At 31.8% G+C, this 16,992-nt stretch overlaps 2 protein-coding genes across 2 annotated transcripts in view; one reads left to right on the plus strand and one right to left on the minus strand.

The window, feature by feature from the left end:
• The window catches only part of LOC119637316, an 88,702-nt gene extending 80,433 nt beyond the window's left edge, over positions 1-8,269 (plus strand). The window contains exons 2-4 of the mRNA XM_038033263.1: positions 6,988-7,055; positions 7,123-7,524; positions 7,612-8,269. Of these exons, the coding sequence (XP_037889191.1) occupies positions 6,998-7,055; positions 7,123-7,524; positions 7,612-8,258 (1,107 nt within the window). The 5' untranslated portion in view covers positions 6,988-6,997 and the 3' untranslated portion in view covers positions 8,259-8,269. The remainder of the gene's footprint in view (positions 1-6,987; positions 7,056-7,122; positions 7,525-7,611) is intronic.
• LOC119637314 overlaps positions 1-16,992 on the minus strand; it is a 72,162-nt gene that overhangs the window by 33,103 nt on the left and 22,067 nt on the right.

The following is a 16,992-nucleotide window of genomic DNA, read 5'->3' on the forward strand; positions in this document are numbered from 1 at the left end:
AACAAGTGGTCATAATATGGCTCTGATTTATATCTCTCGATACTCTATTTTACATAATAACTGTTTATAAATGTCGTGCATTTTAATAAGGCTGGCATTTTTATGACACTTTGTTTCATTTTAGTATTTGCTATGGTAACTCACACGATTGATTTTCATTCACTGCAAAAAAGCAATTTTATAAAGAAAATTTCAAAACAACATTTTGCTGAAATACATTTCGAACGTTAAAAATATTTGCATATACTTTAAAACGAACTTCGAATACCCACAATTTTCAAAAGAACACTTTCCTACTAGTGGGCATCGTGATAAGACAATTAAGATCATCTCTCACATAGATACATTTTTCCAGTAGTCTATATCCAATTAATAACGAAGATATAAAAATTCGATTTAGTCATTATGGCCTTGTTCTTTTCATATATTTGTATCTTATTTCTCCTTTTTTTTTTTTCTTTTTTGTTTTTGACTTATAAAGTTTTCTAGCTTTGATTTAAAAATCCGTCCAACTCATGGTTTGAATGATTTTCTAAGTTTTTGTTAAGAAAATTAGTCGATTTTTATTTTTCGGTGCTGTATGCGCATACAAACAAGCTAAACTAAAACTTTTCACAACAAGTTAAAAAAAAAAAAAAGGGAAAGAAAAGTATTGCATATAGATAAGACATTTACAGTGAAAATCATCGCCAATGTGCTAATGTGCTAGTGAGAGGTATGTTTAGATAGATATTAGGTTTTATTATAAACTGTTCAGGGTTGTTACTAAAGCGTTAACAATTTTGCCTACTTTTATCTCTTTGAGTAGTTAAGCCTCATATCCAAAAGAGATTTCACTTTTTATTTATTATATATTTATGATATTTACTGTTTTTTTTTTCTTTTTTTCTTAATTTAGAAAGCTAATCACGTGTTACATGTGCTTTTTATTGTGTTACATAAGCTTAATGTTTAATATAAAAAGCAGGCACACACACATGTCTCTCTCCTCATTGCAGTTGAGGTGCTGAATAAACAAAAGACTTAAACTGCAAACTTGATGACACCAAATTATACAATATATGAATTAACGATTTGTCGGAGAAGTAATAACGCATTTATTCCAATTGATACTCACGTCTCACGTCAAACGCATCAGCGCTTATGCAAATTTCTATGTATTTATTTATTTTCATATATATATATATATCTGTACGCACATACCTATATATCTACATGTCTATATATCTATATTTACATATGAATGTATACATAAATATACATATCTGTATACACATATCTACATATCTATATAGAGGATATATCTATATATTGAAGTAATTCCATACATCTATATATGTATATACCTATGAGTCTGTGAGTCCATATATCTATACATCCATACATCTATTTTTTTATATATTTACACATCTGTATATATATATATATATATATATATATGTATATATATATAGGTCTGTGTATCTCTATGCTAGCACTTGAATGAGAGAATTTTTCTTAAAAGAATTCCTGTTTTAGAAATTCCGCAAATATCAAGTTTCAAGACCTTAGTGGCCAATTTGCATTGCTCATTAAAACGATCGTTATATTCTTCTTCCAATATATTATATTCAATCCGCATGAGTAGCCGAATAGGCAAAGGATCGCGGTAAACAACTCAGTGATCGCGAGTTCAAATCTCAAGTGTGATAGAGTTCTCAGTACACTCGAGCACAGGATCTAAATTATCCGGTAGTCTCTAAATTCATAATAAAATGTAAATAAATTTACAAAGTATAATGACGAGGAAGAAAATAAATATTCAATTTCACGTTTCGCAACGTCCTGCTGAAATCGCGTACGTTATATATCCATATCATTACCATTAGGTTATAAAATTTTTGCAAAATATTTCCAAATACACAAAAGAAAAAATTCTTTAAACGCCAATCATTGGTGATGACAAGAAAAGGAAAGTTAGATTACCATCGTACAACATGAAAAATGCTTTCCTAACAACCTAACATTCAGGAAATCACGTAAATTGTTCCTATAACGAAAATAAAAAAAATACCAAGTGATATTAAATTTTTACTTAAATATAAAAAAAAGAAATTTTTTTTTTTTAAATTGTGGAAATTTTTGTTTTTTAAGTTAATCTATTTATTTTTTTTAAATTGTGGAAGATAGAAAATTTTTTTTATTTTTTTAGTTAATCTAAACTAATCATCGTGGATTTCTTTGTAGATCACAGAAAAAACAAAAGGAAAAAAAACCTTAATAATTTATAATACATAAGAGTGTAATTTATGTGATTAGTGAGTGAAAGAATGAAACCTAAAGCAAGTAGAAAAACTTATTATAATATATTTTTTTTTAAATTATAATTTTAATAAAAGCGCAAAAAACTAAAACCGCATAATATATCGCATCGATTACATTGTAATTTAACAACGTGAAGTAATTCTGCTTTGTGTTGAGCATATCGAGGGAGCTTTAACCACATGCTGTGCATTATATTCATGCAGTGCATACATTAAGTAATTTAAAAAATATTAAGCCTAATAAAACAATTCTTTTTTTCAATTATCTAATATAATATTATATATTATATACATTGATAAATAAGAATTGATTACAATAGAAATCGATTATTTTTCAACATATATGTCGCGGGATCTTGACAAACTCTGTTGCTATAGCTACCAGAGAGTATATACATATGTATGTATATTAAATTTTTATTGCAATGCTTAGAATGATCTCATATATCATTTATCTGAATAACATAGTCAATTTATTCGATTGATCAACATTTGTACGCTTGTTTGTCTGCTCTGCTTACTAAGGGCACGATTATGTCAATCTCAAAGTTCTGTCTCAAACATATGATTTTCTTTTACAATCATTTTTTCTTCATTATGAGCAGAAAAATTTAAGAAAAATAGTCTTTTCGCGACCAACGACAATATAAAAGTGAAATATCCTTTAATCGGGATTTTTTAATATGAAAATCCATTCGCTAATTAAATTATGAAAAATATGCTGATATTCGACTATATAGGGCTATATTAGGACCGTTTTCAATATATTAATTTAAACTCAAGCACATGTCTTCATCCTCTTAATTGGCTGTTTTGCCAGCTGGTGGGTAAATGGCAGAAAACTTCCAATTAAGTTTAAGGATCATTTAGAGAATAACTGTGATGTTGTGAAAAGGATTATCTCTTAACTGAAAGATAAATTTATCTAACTTCCAGTTTAATATTTATTGAAAACGGCCCTTAGATAGCCGCATCTATCTTGTATACTAATGTATACTTGTATAGGAATGTATATTAAATTATCGCCTTTTTTCAATACAAGTTGACACGCGTTACGTTGCAGACCACAGAGGCACTTAAGTAGTAAGGGTACCACAAAATCAAGAAAAAAAATTAACACAAAGGGCCAACAAATAATAAAAACTGATCACGCGACTGGATATAGTCGTCTTATCATCAACAGACCGAATTCGTTCACCTAAACAAAGCAAGTTAGAAAAAAAAAGAAAGAAACATAACAAGATAAAATTGATATAAAATTCAAAGTGAAGAAAATAATATTGGAAATCAAGATGCCAACAATGTGGCATCAAAGATGTTTGGATATTAAACGAAAGAACAAGACAATCGCATTGTCAATCCCTTGGTGGAAGATATGGAAAGTTCACAAGGATTGGAAAAACAGAACATAGATCGCCCAGATTGCCAAGTTAATTATCTCTCGTTTCCCACTTACATACTGCATATATATGTACATAATACAATCGTTATATGCAATAGGAAATCAAGGCTAACGTGAAAAGTCTGACATAATTTCAACATTGTTAGGAGCACAGTTCGGATTCGAAACCCACTCAATTAATACATTTTTTCTTTTTAAAGATGTAAAATAATAATTAATAAGAGAGAGGTTAGTAAAATCAAATAGCTCTTAGTTGTAAGACCTTCTGCTATTTTGCAATAAAAATCATGGACAGGATGTCCGGCAGACGACCGGACGACTCATATTCGATCTCTGGTGCCATAGATAAAATAAATGACACTTTATTATATAGAGATATATTTTTGTTATTGTGTTAGCACAAGAATAACGTTCCTGTTCGCTGTTCTTCCAGTCTTTTTGCTATGTTCATATCGGTTTCGGTTTCGCTTACGGACTTTCGTTTTGCACTTTCTTCCTTTTGCATACATTTTCAAATTGTACGAAAAATAGGAATTTTTGCAAATGACTTTGAACATTCCGGTTGCCTGTTATACATAATTCCTTATTGACGTGAATTTCTGTCTGTTCAGTTTTAATTTATTTTTTCTATATCTTAAAATTTTATTCTTATATTATTATTATTATTAATTTCGCTAGAGAAATAAATTCAAAGACTAAACTTTTAAAGGACTAGCATTTAAAAAAATTATATTCGGTTGTGAGTGAATTTTTTATCCCTGCTTCCTTCAGACTAGGAAAAAATGGACTAAATACATTTCAATGCTATATATTTTTGCAGGGCGGTCGCGGATTATTTTCATTTTTGTATAAAATGGGTTTATTGTGTTTTATAAAAAAAAAAATCGAAAAACTGGCAGCTAGCGTTATTGTCAGTTTATCCTGTAGTCTAGGCGCATCCTTTGACAGACTTTGACGTCATTTTTAAATTTTTTTGCCAAATATGAAGATGAAATTTGCATTTTTACGAACGGTCGAATATTTTCCACAGATATTACACTAGGTGTTAAATCTTTACCACCTAAGACCCTCATCTTTTTAACGTTAATTTTTAACACGTATATTAAGATTGCTTCATTTTCTAACTCACTGGGAACTAACTCAACGCAAAAATAATCATGGCGGTAGACCTCGTCTACTTCTAGGGCAACTTAGAACAAGAACTTATTATTCCTCAAGTACTCCATAGGTATTCCGTTCAGCTTCTTTTTATTTATTTAAACATCATGCCTGTAATGTTATATCGTTTCTATTGCGGGACAATAGCTTACGTTATTTTTCTCATCTCCCTATAACACTTACTCATAATCCTTCTACATTAATTGTAAATTAAATTAGTAACAATAAAAAATAAAATAAAAGCACTTAAATGAACAACGGCCCACCTATCCTAAGTGTCCTAAACCACTTCGCTTAATGTGGTTATTCAAATATCGACTTTTCAAAATAGGGTCTTATGTGGGAAGTAATCCGATCCGAAAGATTTTCAATAGCGTTCGTCCTTCAGCCAAAGTATGACACTGTATCAAGCTTCATAATCCAAATATCTCGAAAATTTTCCACGTGTAGATTCAAGAAAAGAGAATAAGACAAACGGGCACACAGACGGACAGGTGGACAGACGGATTCATTCGGACAGTACTTCTGAATCGATCAGTATGATGAAAAGTGGATCTATTTCGAATCCTTCGAGCCTTGTCACACACATCCGCACAAATTCAATATGTCTTTGTATCGCAAGTGATGTAGGGTACAATAACATTTATAACGTAGGGTTACACCTAAAAGCAGAAAAGGAAAAAGAGAAATAAATATTCTCGAATATAAATTAATCGGTATGAAGAGTGTTTTTTTTTTTTTCGCTTTTTTCTGGCTTTTTTCATATCATGAGATTTTATTATTAGTCGCATGCATAAACAATTTTCCTTCAGAATCCATTCGAATCCATTTGTAGTTATTTATATTCTTTCCAAGAACTCTGTCTCCTCTTGTCTACGTGTTTTGAGTGACGCTTCTCTTGCTTATTTCTATAAATTAATTATTATATCCGAAACTCAAGCGTGATTTATTTTTTTTTTTTTTTATATATAAATAGTTTAAAGCAACAAATGTTTAAAATATTTATCTTAATGAATTATTCGTGTTTCAATTGCCGTAAGACAATTAATTAGTTATTTAAAAATTGTTGTCAAACTAACACATGGTCGGGTATGCGGTGATTTGTTACTGTTTATGGTTTTTGTAAATCGAACTGGTATCGTTTTTCGCACTCTGACCAAAATGGAAGTGACAGAAAAGTGTGCATGCATGCATGGCATTGTTTTGTTCGAAATAAATTAAAGAAATATTTTATTTATTAATTTGCATTGCTTTTAAGATTTCATCATAATAAATAACAAAAGTATATGAATCTAAGGATCGATTTTATTTATAAGATCAAAACCGTTAGCCGCTATATAGTATAAAATAACATGAATAATATAAGAAATCTTTTTATCAACATTAGATGCTATTCATCTATTTCTGTCTGTACATATCCTTATATATAAAGCCTATCTGTCTATCTATACAAATTAAGGTTTTTGCTTGAGATGGGCAAAATAGTGATCTTATTCAACCCATTCATTTCCAATTGCTATTCGCAGTAAATATTGATAGCGACGCAAATGTGAGATTTCTTTGCACGCCGCTTGATGTGACAGAATAGCAGTCGCTGATCACGCTTCCGATTTTAACGATCCAAATGAATTTCATTTAAAATTCCGGTTTGTTCACTTGGATGGATTAAGGCCATCTCGTATGATTCTCGAACATCTCAAATGATTCCATATATATTCAAGAATGATATCGAGGAAAGTTTTTTATTGCATCCTCAATTCTTTATGTGGCGCAAATATATCAATTCTTCGAATGAAATTTTCGTTTGCAATTATCTGTAATATTAAGCGCATTTCACTCCAACCTACTTTTAACGTTCAGCTCACTTCTCAACTGGTTGAGTCTCAATTTTCATTGTGTCTTTGCAATAAGATTCATCTTTCTTTTGCGCTTCTGTGGCTTCTTACCGCTAAAAATATTGCTTTGCTAAAAATATTCTATTGCCAATTTGAGTTTAATTGAAAGGTGTTCGACTCCCACTATAAATACCTGCAAACTACTCCAAGTGTTCAGAATTTCCTTGTACTTTAATTGTTTTGCGTTATACCTAAATGAAAATTTTTTCTTCCACTATTCCAATTACAGTTCTACAATAATGGCCAAACATCATCATGTGAATATATTTCTCATCTTGGCGTTGATATTGTTGCAAGGTAAGTAGCAATTGAATACATTTGCTTCTTGAAAGTTTACAAATAATTCTAATTAAATTTCGAATAGGGGCGATTGAAACCTTAGCCGATTGTAGATTGAATCAGGCTCAGTTAAGGAATGAACAACGTTTGATTGTCACATATAGAAATAATGTTTTCGATCTAATACGTGATCCTACGGTACGTGAAGGGACTAGACTGTTTATGATCTGCAATCAAAACGATATAACAACAGTCAATTGTGCAAATAATCGATTTAGTCAACGTTTGCCACTACCGGGTTGTAACAATCCTATACAACCAATTAGGGAGGCAATAAACTACGACATATCGTGCGCTTTTCAAAGCTATCGCATCGCCTATACAGTAACATTAATGAATCGGCCACAAGTATTCGAACTGTATCGTGTATGCTTTGAAAACGCAAGATATAGAACCTTGTTCACTGTAACGACAGTTTCTCAGTTCTGTAAGTACTTTTTGAAACTGTTAAGGAGTACGAAAAAAAAAAGCAAATAAACAATAGCTAAAAAATGAATTTTCATAATGCTTTCAGTTTTGCCACGAGCCGACGGTTACACGTTTAATCCCGATGACATTTTCACGGCAGCCGTCTTCGCCTCCTACAATAAACGCGATATTTTTAATACTTTTGAAAGATTGTTGGGACCAAATCAACGGTTTTTCGCTCGAAATGAAGACGTACGACGTATTGATCGTGGTCATCTAACAGCCGCTGGAGATTTCATGACTAATAATATGATACAAAACACGTTTAGAATGATTAATGTTATACCACAATTTCATAGCATCAATAACGGCAATTGGAGGGCGATTGAGGAATGGGCTCGTAGAGCTGATAACGCACCCGCTCGAGTGTGTAGCGGCGCTTTCGATATGGTCGTACAATTACCAAATAGAAGAAATAATTTGGTGCCTATCCATTTAAGAGGAGCCAATTCGATACCCATTCCCCTCTGGACTTATAAAATTGTAAGAAATCGTCTTAATCAACGTACTGCTTTTCTACAATACAATAATATCCACGACGATCAAATGCCACCTAACATACCAAGACAAATCGGTTGTACAGTCGTACAATGCCCGCTTGACTTACCCAGGTCAAATGCATTGGGTTTTACATATTGCTGCGAGCCACTGCAATTTAAACGGAATTTTCATTTCCAGTCTGAATGGTGCTAATTAATAATAATAATAATAAAAGATTTTGTTGTTGTCACCACAAAAATATATAATATGAAATATTAATCTATTATCCGTTAAATACAAGAATAAAAGATTTTGCAAAATTTTAATAAAAATTAATTGAAATAATTTCAATTGTTTTCATACCTCCCAATAACGAAAATATATTAAAGTTTGGTAGCTCAAAATTAATATACTCCTCTTATTGCGTGAAAGCCAAAATCAGGCCTCGTTTTGCTGTTAAGTTAAAGTCATTCGTATTTTGTTTACTTGTTTAGTTGTTTAGTTGTTAGAGACTATATAAGCTTACGACTCATAATAAAATGAGGTGTAAGTGAAAGATTGAGGCTAATTTAAAGTTTACGCTTTAAAACACTTAATGTGATAAAAAGTAGGCTTATAGTGGTAAAAAATATGAAAAAAGGAAAAAATAACAGTGACACCAATTCTTAGCAACCATCAAGATCGTTATCGATTAAGAAACATACATTGAATTTTGCCAGAAAGAGAGAATAAATGATAATATTCCCTAAAATGTTTATAGAGGATCCGTATAAAAGAACGAAGTTTATAGTCAGCCGTGCATCGTAGTAAAGGCAGGGCAAAGAAACGCCCAGAGATTCTACACGGGACAGCAAAGTCAAACTCCTTCAGTAGGAATGAAGAGCTCAATTCGCCATTAGTAAACTTAGCCATGAAACTCACACACAGCAATAGCCGACCTTCTCTTCTTTGGGGAATTTAGGATGATTAATAGGAGTCAGTTCTCGTAAGAATGAAGTATTCTTTGTGCTTGTCATCTAACCCCACAAAGAGCAAATAGGAGAAATTGTTTTTGAACAGATTCCTCCAACTGCACATAGTCGCTATAGCCTAGCGATCAAACAATTAAAGTTTCCTCGACAATGGACCCGACTATTCTATGTAGTTTAGTGTAAACTATTGTTGCATCGATCTAAGTGCACTGAATGATCTCGATCTGAGTTCGTAACAGTTGCGATTTCAAACATCTGTAATTGCTTAGCGAAGAGAAGAAATTGGTCTGGTGCATTATTTGACGTGAGTTCGTGGGGTAAAGCTCCGCAGAGAGGCTTTTCGCGTCAGTCAAGCGATGCACGCGTATTGCATTTCTTCTAATTTCTATAATAATTATATGTTAAGAAAAAGTGTGAACACATAATTATGTAAGCTCAGTGTATTAGATGAAGAGAAGAAACCAAATAACTTATTAGCTGAGCTAAGAGAGTGAACATACAAAAAATAAAGGTATTTACCGATCTAAAGAATATAAATATATGTATAAATACAAGTCCGTTGCAGTTATTGCTCCTTGCAACGTATCTGGTTCATTTTTATATCCCGAAATTCACATATTAACTAACACTATACGCATTATTAGGTTGACCATTTTATTATTACGTTTGAAGTACTCCGATACACATATCAAGTCAACTATCAAGTGAATATATTCTTGAACAAATAGTAATATAAGTTTATTTAGCCATAGCAAAGCAAATATATTTTTAAAGTATTGTTCAGATATTTACCAATATTCCTTGACAGTCGTCTTAATTATTACATACCATTTAGAGAAGGTATAAATTATACATTTTATAATTATTTGAATTATATTTTATTTTAAAGTATTTGATTTTTGGTCCACACCCAGTCGATACTTTTCAGTAAGTACACAAAATTAAATAGCTAGTACGTGCTAAACGACATATATTTAAACGATATAGTAGTTTTCTAAAATATTCGGACCTGCTTGAACTGAAATAGGCAATAAAAATCATTAAACTTTGTCCCGAAAAATAGGCAATAACTATTTACGTATATTATTTCTCAAAATATTTCCACAATTGGCTAATATAGATGCAGTATATATATAATTCCGATCAAATTCAAATATAGACTGATTATTATTATGCTACTACAATTATATATCCGTCTGATCTTATTGGAGAGAAATATGCATAATATATACAAAATGTAATTACTATCATCTACACAGATTTCAAATTTGATGTAAGCAGTACGGCAAATAATCTCTTCTACAATTACCATAAGGTTAACCTGTTTTATAAGGTATGAGTTGAACTTGAAATTTAACTACTACACCTACTGTACGACGCACCTTAGACATGTTATTGCCATTTATATAAATAACAACTAAAAATAACGCATTACAAAAACAATATTCTAAATAATTTGAATGTCATAAATTTACTTTTAATATGCATTCTATGAAATATTATATTATTTCATTTCATTTATTTAGTAGTATTTTATTTTATACATTAACGCTTAAGGTTAACAAGGAATTCATTTCAAAAAATGGTAAGAGACTTATAGCCTTTATGATCTTGCAATTATGGCTTTATGATTAAAAAGAATATTACATAGCTTTTGTATTAAATTTATGGTTGCTCTTAATTGAATTATATTCTTTTCTGTTTTCAATTTATCCTGTGTGTGATGTGTTACATAATTCACATTTCTCAACAAATTTCGTTTACTTTGATCCTGTCCTTGTTGCCCGTAGTGTGACCTTACGCCTTATCACGAATATTTGCCTGTCTACGGCAGCAGATGCTATCCCCTTTGATCATTCAACTCTTTTTACCTTATATCCTGTTAGACCTGTCCTATGTTCCTAGCTTGGAAAAATATATGGACTAATTTTTTTTATCCAGAAAATCCTTAAATAGTCGATTAATTATCATGCTTATTACTGTTTAAAAGTGTGAATAATTCTACGATAATATGCCTTAGGATTCGAGCATTGATCGCGCATTTTAGCTCAGTTCAATTGAATGCAGTGCTTGAGCTGATTCGGATGAAAGTTCAAGTTTCTACATATTGTTACGGAAATCTCAAATCCAATTTGTTCCAACTAATTGATTTTCCCGGAAAATTTGGGTTTTCCCTAGAAAGGGAAAACCCAAATGCAGTCGCGGCGCTTTATGCAGCTGCCGGCCGAGGTAAGCGATTAACGGAAAAGCCGGTTAACGGATTAAAAATGAAGCCATGAACTTAGGTAATAGTAATACTTGTGAAAATTTGCATACAAAGGCTATTTGCCGAAGGCAGAGGCAGTCCGAAAAGAACACTTGAGTCGAAAAAGAATATTAGAGTTGAGAAATCGAGGGTATTGCCAAAGTAAAATGTAAATACTTCTACCCTTAAACAAATTAATTGTACCTAAAAGAGTCTTGTAGGGAATATCTGCAAGTGTATATCTCTTAAAAATAATATCCACGACCTAGTGATACGAACCGTGTCCGATAAAACTGAATATCGTAACAATACCTCATATTATCATAACATGGTTGCAGAGAAGCACAGCTTCTCACGACATCTTATAATGGAAGAGTTAGCGTCACCTTCAAGTTACTTCCTTATAACCATAATATTTTCTTCTCTCTTCGCACTTCTATTCTATACTTATTCACACGGGAATGTTAGAAACCGATTCAAGCACCGATTAAAATTTATCCACAAGACATCCCAACGGCATGGTTATCAATGTAATAATATCGAGTGCTTTTAAAAGTGTAGCGTTCATGTTCGAGTTTTACAACGAGACTTGAATAATTTATAACACTTCTTGACGGCAACAGTATCTTAGGTTTAAATCACATGAATGATGAGCTGCAACGTCAACAGCAACCGAATCAAGGAACTAATGAAAATAGCGCTTTTCTATGAATAGATCTTTTATATGTATTACAGTCTGTTATCGAACTCAATTGGCATGCATCGTTTAAAATAATGTCTACCATTGAATGATTTATATATGCATATTTGTGTACCCATCACCGAAGAAGAGGAGCTGTATCCATTTTGCGAAAACATTTGTAACGTCCAGCAGGAAACTTTAGATAGTAATTCAAGCATAAAATTCTGAATAGATCAAGGCACATGCGTCTGTCCGTCTGTCCACATGTGTAATGTCTATGGTAAACATTGTTCTGGTCGCGGAAATGAAGCTATTGGCTGTAAGTTTGGTAAAAACATTAAAAGTTCCTCCACATAGGATGATACGATGAATGAATGAAGCAAGTCGGTCGCCTAAAGTAGAAAGTAAGCTAGGAGCGTCTCCGAGATCGAAAGCAAGGAAAAAAACAAAATGGTTTTTTTGGTAATTTCCCATAAAATACAGCAGACACAGTGAGAAATATTTTCGGTATATTTTATCGATTACGCTACGATAAATGTTCCAACCTCAATTTCGTAGAGTATCGAAAGTTCATTTTTTCGAATTTTTATTAAATTAATAAAAATGATGGGTGTAAAAGATTCGGTCAAAGCTGAATATAATTTTCTTAGTCGTCTTGTTATTTCATAGATGACTTGAAATTTTCAATAATGACACGTTTTCAAATTTTATATGTACTCAGTATTCCAACAATTATCGTTTTTTAAGCGATTGCAATTTAATAAATTCTTGCATGCGAATAAGTAGAAAAAGCGAAAATAAAAAAAAAATTTCGAAAAATTCCAACAAAAAATTTTACACAATAGACAGCACGGGCATGTGTGTGTGTGTGTGTGTGTGTGCATGTGTGCGTATGTATAGCAATCGTTATTCGACTCCCGCTTACACAAAGAACGTAAAACTAAAGACCACTAAGGCCATAAACGAAACTTAAATTGTTTGCATTTTCGAAAGTCTTTGGCTCCATTGAAAACCAATTTTTGTAATCAATATATTTCTTGATAGAAATCTAAATTAACTCAACATACTAAGAATTGAGTGAAGTAAAGTTTAACATGTATTGATAGCAATTGTAGTTTCTGACTGGGAAAAATTAAAATCAAATATAAACAATGAAAGAGAAAAAAAAAAATTTCGAAATATCTGACTTTGTTTTGATTATATAAAATGTTTCTCTAGTTTGTCTATAATCATTTGTTAACCTCTTCAACTCCCCAACTATGCAACGAGCGAAATAAGTTGCATTTTAATATCACGTTCTAAAATATTTTGAATGCATTTTCTTGCTTCATACAAGCGATTAACCACCCATAACAGAACTAAAGTCGTAAGCCTTACTGCCTGATGTTTACCAAAAATGCGATAATTTTTCCCAAATTAATTTTTTTTGTTTAAATAATAAAAGATTTAATAATATTTAAGTTTTAACACATGAGAGTGCACACCTTCAAGTACGTAAAACAAATGTGAGTCTATTTTTCAAAAACAAAATAGAGGCGTGGCAGAAATACAAAACAACAAAAACCAATTTTCTGTTCTCCTTCGTTAACCTTCATTACTGTCACAATATCCCATTTGGAATAACAAATCCAAAAAAAATACTCAAAAAATATAAATCGTAATGCGGTGTGACGAGCATCGTAAGAGCTCGTATTCGAGAAACTAATTTGAAAAAAAGCGTCGCCGATTTGTTTATCTTGTCCATTTTGGCAAAGTCACTCGATAATCGGCCACACATTCGATAAGTTTTCGAGAAAAACTATCCTTTAGTAAATTCATAAAAGTATATGGCTACAAATACTTTTGAAATGTTCACCAAAATTTTCCACAAAAACAATAATTTAATTTATTCAAGCTACTTTTCGAGAATTCGAGATGAGGATCATTTTGATCTCATTTAGAGCAAAAAAGCCCCATATGCTGGTTTTCAATTATCTTCATATATACAGATACTTACACATTGACTTAACATATTAGGGCTTATAGGCTGAGCAGAAAATCTCAATATCAGCCTAATTTCGAAAAATATCGCAGTTAACTGACGACCAAAATCGAGTGATCTAATTCTTACAAACCGCGAACACTCTACGACATTAAAATCAGGCGTATTTAAGTCATTGGTGAAACAAGTTCTAATTTTTGTAGAAAATCGCACAAACATCTACGCTGCCAAATCGAATGTTTAACAAGATCCAGAAAGGCAGTTATCTTTACAAAAAAAAATGTCACGAGCAAATATCGTAATAAGTGGAAAAAATCACAATCTTACCGTATAACGTTCCGTTATACCTTACGCCGCTTCTGGTATGGAATATATTAAGTGTGTAACGTCCGGAAAAGGTTTACCTCGACTGATTCTCATATTTATTATACCGATCAACACGAAATTATTTCGATTTTATCTTATCTATCCATCGGCCCGTTCGTCTGACGTATGTCTATTTGCTAGGATATGTGTGTGCAACGAACAGGTTACTAGTTTTGAGGTAACTTGATAAAATTTGTCCTATGAAAAGAGTACTTTTTTTAATACTTTATTATGAATATTGCTAGTTTGACATAAAAATTAATTATATAAAACGTGAAGCCCATAGATCTCTTCTTTTAAGGATTTTCATGAAAAGTAATCGTTTGCAGGTCGGTAAAGTCTAAATTTTAGTGTTTCATTACGGAAATAACTGAGGAATAATATAATCTTTAACAAGAAAATTAGTTTCAGTAAATTCAGATCACGTCAGTTGAGGTTTTTGAGCCGCTCCTCTTATATAAGAATTACCGTGAAAACCATGCCTTTGCACGGGAAAAACGCATCATTTTTAGTACATTGTCACGAAAACAAGTGAAGAATTTTGTTAGACATAGGGTATTTAATGATCGCCACCGCCCGATTACAGGGTCTTTACATATATGTATGAACTAATATAAATCTCTTCAATTAGATTGAATGGATTCATTTTCAGATGAAAAAAAGTTATACAATTTTTAAATTTAAAAAAAAAAAAAACATGACATAATAAATAAGTTCGAAAACTATACTCGTCTCTAACCAAGTATTTTAAATCCATCGCCGTATTCTTAAAAACAAAAAAAAAAAGAACGAAAAAACTAAATCCCACTACTCTATAAAATTGTATGGAAGAAGCCAATCTTCTCATTTATGTGCAAATTTTTATAGTCGTAACTATTGTATTATAGTTTGTGAGTAATGAATAACAAGCCGCTTGTTATCCTTGAAAATTTATGTGTTCTCCGTTTATGTTGTAATGTGGACGTGTCCTTTAAATTGCGTGCACTGACATCTTCGTTTTTATGACCAAGAGAATGCCTACTGCAAACATTACACAAATAGGCAGACAGAGGCGTGGACATGCCTAAATCGATTCAGAAATTGATGAAGAATTTACATACATTTTATAGGATATCTGAAGTTCCTCTTTGGGTCTTGGAAATTTTTCGACGAAGTCAATGTACGCCCATTGCGATCATCATCACCATCATAGACTATAGTTAAGTAGCCTTAAGGAATCTTCATCTAACATTTTGTATACAAATTTTGAAGAGCCATCTAGAACTGGGTTTAAATAGAGTTCAAAGTGCTTTATTTAATTTTGTCGCATTTGTAAGGTTTAATTTTAATTGTTCCTGATCAAAAAAAAAAAATTAATTAACTTCAGAGAAAACATTCTAAGCAAAAGAAAGGATTACGTAGCACTTAAAAGGTGCCAATCTACGAGCAGTAGAAAGTTGGCTTACTTTAGAGACACGTCTCAGTGCTGGTGTTATCGATGCCTTTTTCCCACAATTTTTTTGCAAAAAATAGAATTTCCTCGTATCTATCAATTGTTTATTAATTGATTAAAGCTTCTTTGTTATGAGACAGTTGCGATTAAAAAATGCCATTTGTATGTTTGCATTAAAAACCGATTTTTGAAAAAAAAGAACAAAATATCGACCAACCCTACGAAAGGACTTCTGTTGAAGACAAACATTTGTTAGTAATTAAGGTTAGTAAAAAGCCATCTTCCAAAGATATTTGGCATCAAAAGTTTCGAAAGAAAAATCACTTCAATTTCCGCATTTTTTGTATCAACCTTTGCCGACAAAGAATGTCTACATTTCTATATAAATTTAAATTCAATGAATAGTCCATCATCTGGCCAAAGTGAGTGAAGACGCTGAAAAGTATTTAATTGAGAAGTATTTGGCATGAAAGCATGAAACGTGAAAAGAAAACACTGACATGCCACGGAATGCTAAGAGATCACTTTTGCTAAAACAATCCTTCCGATCATACACCTCATCGTAGAAGTATGGGTATATTCGAAATGAAAGAATTCGACATTCTTTACGTCTGGTGGTCGGTGAAAATTTTTGTTTACTATTTTAGAGACATTGGCACATTGTGGATATAAGAACATGAAATGCTTACAAAATTTTAAAAGAGCTTATGACGAAAACCTTCTGAAAAGTTAAAATCCATTTTGAAAAAAAAAAAAAATTATATTATAAAAAGCCACATAAACACTTACATTAAGGCTGGAAGATTTTATAATGCACTTGCACTGGAAAACGCTTCATTTTCATTTATAGCACTTGTTGCACAGAGGTACATTAAGCTTGTGCGGATGTATGCAGCAACCAAAAGCACTTGAGATCGATTCATAAAATGACTCTAATCGATCTAAGTTTGTCTGTCCGTCTGTCCATCTGTTTATCATGTTTCTTGTGTTCAACTTAAATCCAACTGTTCTCGAGATGATTTCATGAACCTTGCTACGCCGACATGCTTTACGCCAAGGACAACAACTATTGAAAACGGTTCGTACCAGACTACTATTTCGACCCTTCTCAATATACGGCCCAGTTTCGAAAAGTCAGTCTTTATATGAATAAATGTATTAAGCTAACTGGTGTAGGGTATTTAATGACAGTTAATGAGTCATAATAGTGGTTTCACTGGTTTTAGTTTAGTTTAAAGCTTTGTTCTTCTTTCGTCAAATTCCCATATTA

The sequence above is a fragment of the Glossina fuscipes genome, unplaced genomic scaffold, assembly GCF_014805625.2.
Source record: "Glossina fuscipes isolate IAEA_lab_2018 unplaced genomic scaffold, Yale_Gfus_2 59, whole genome shotgun sequence".
Lineage (NCBI taxonomy): Eukaryota > Metazoa > Arthropoda > Insecta > Diptera > Glossinidae > Glossina > Glossina fuscipes.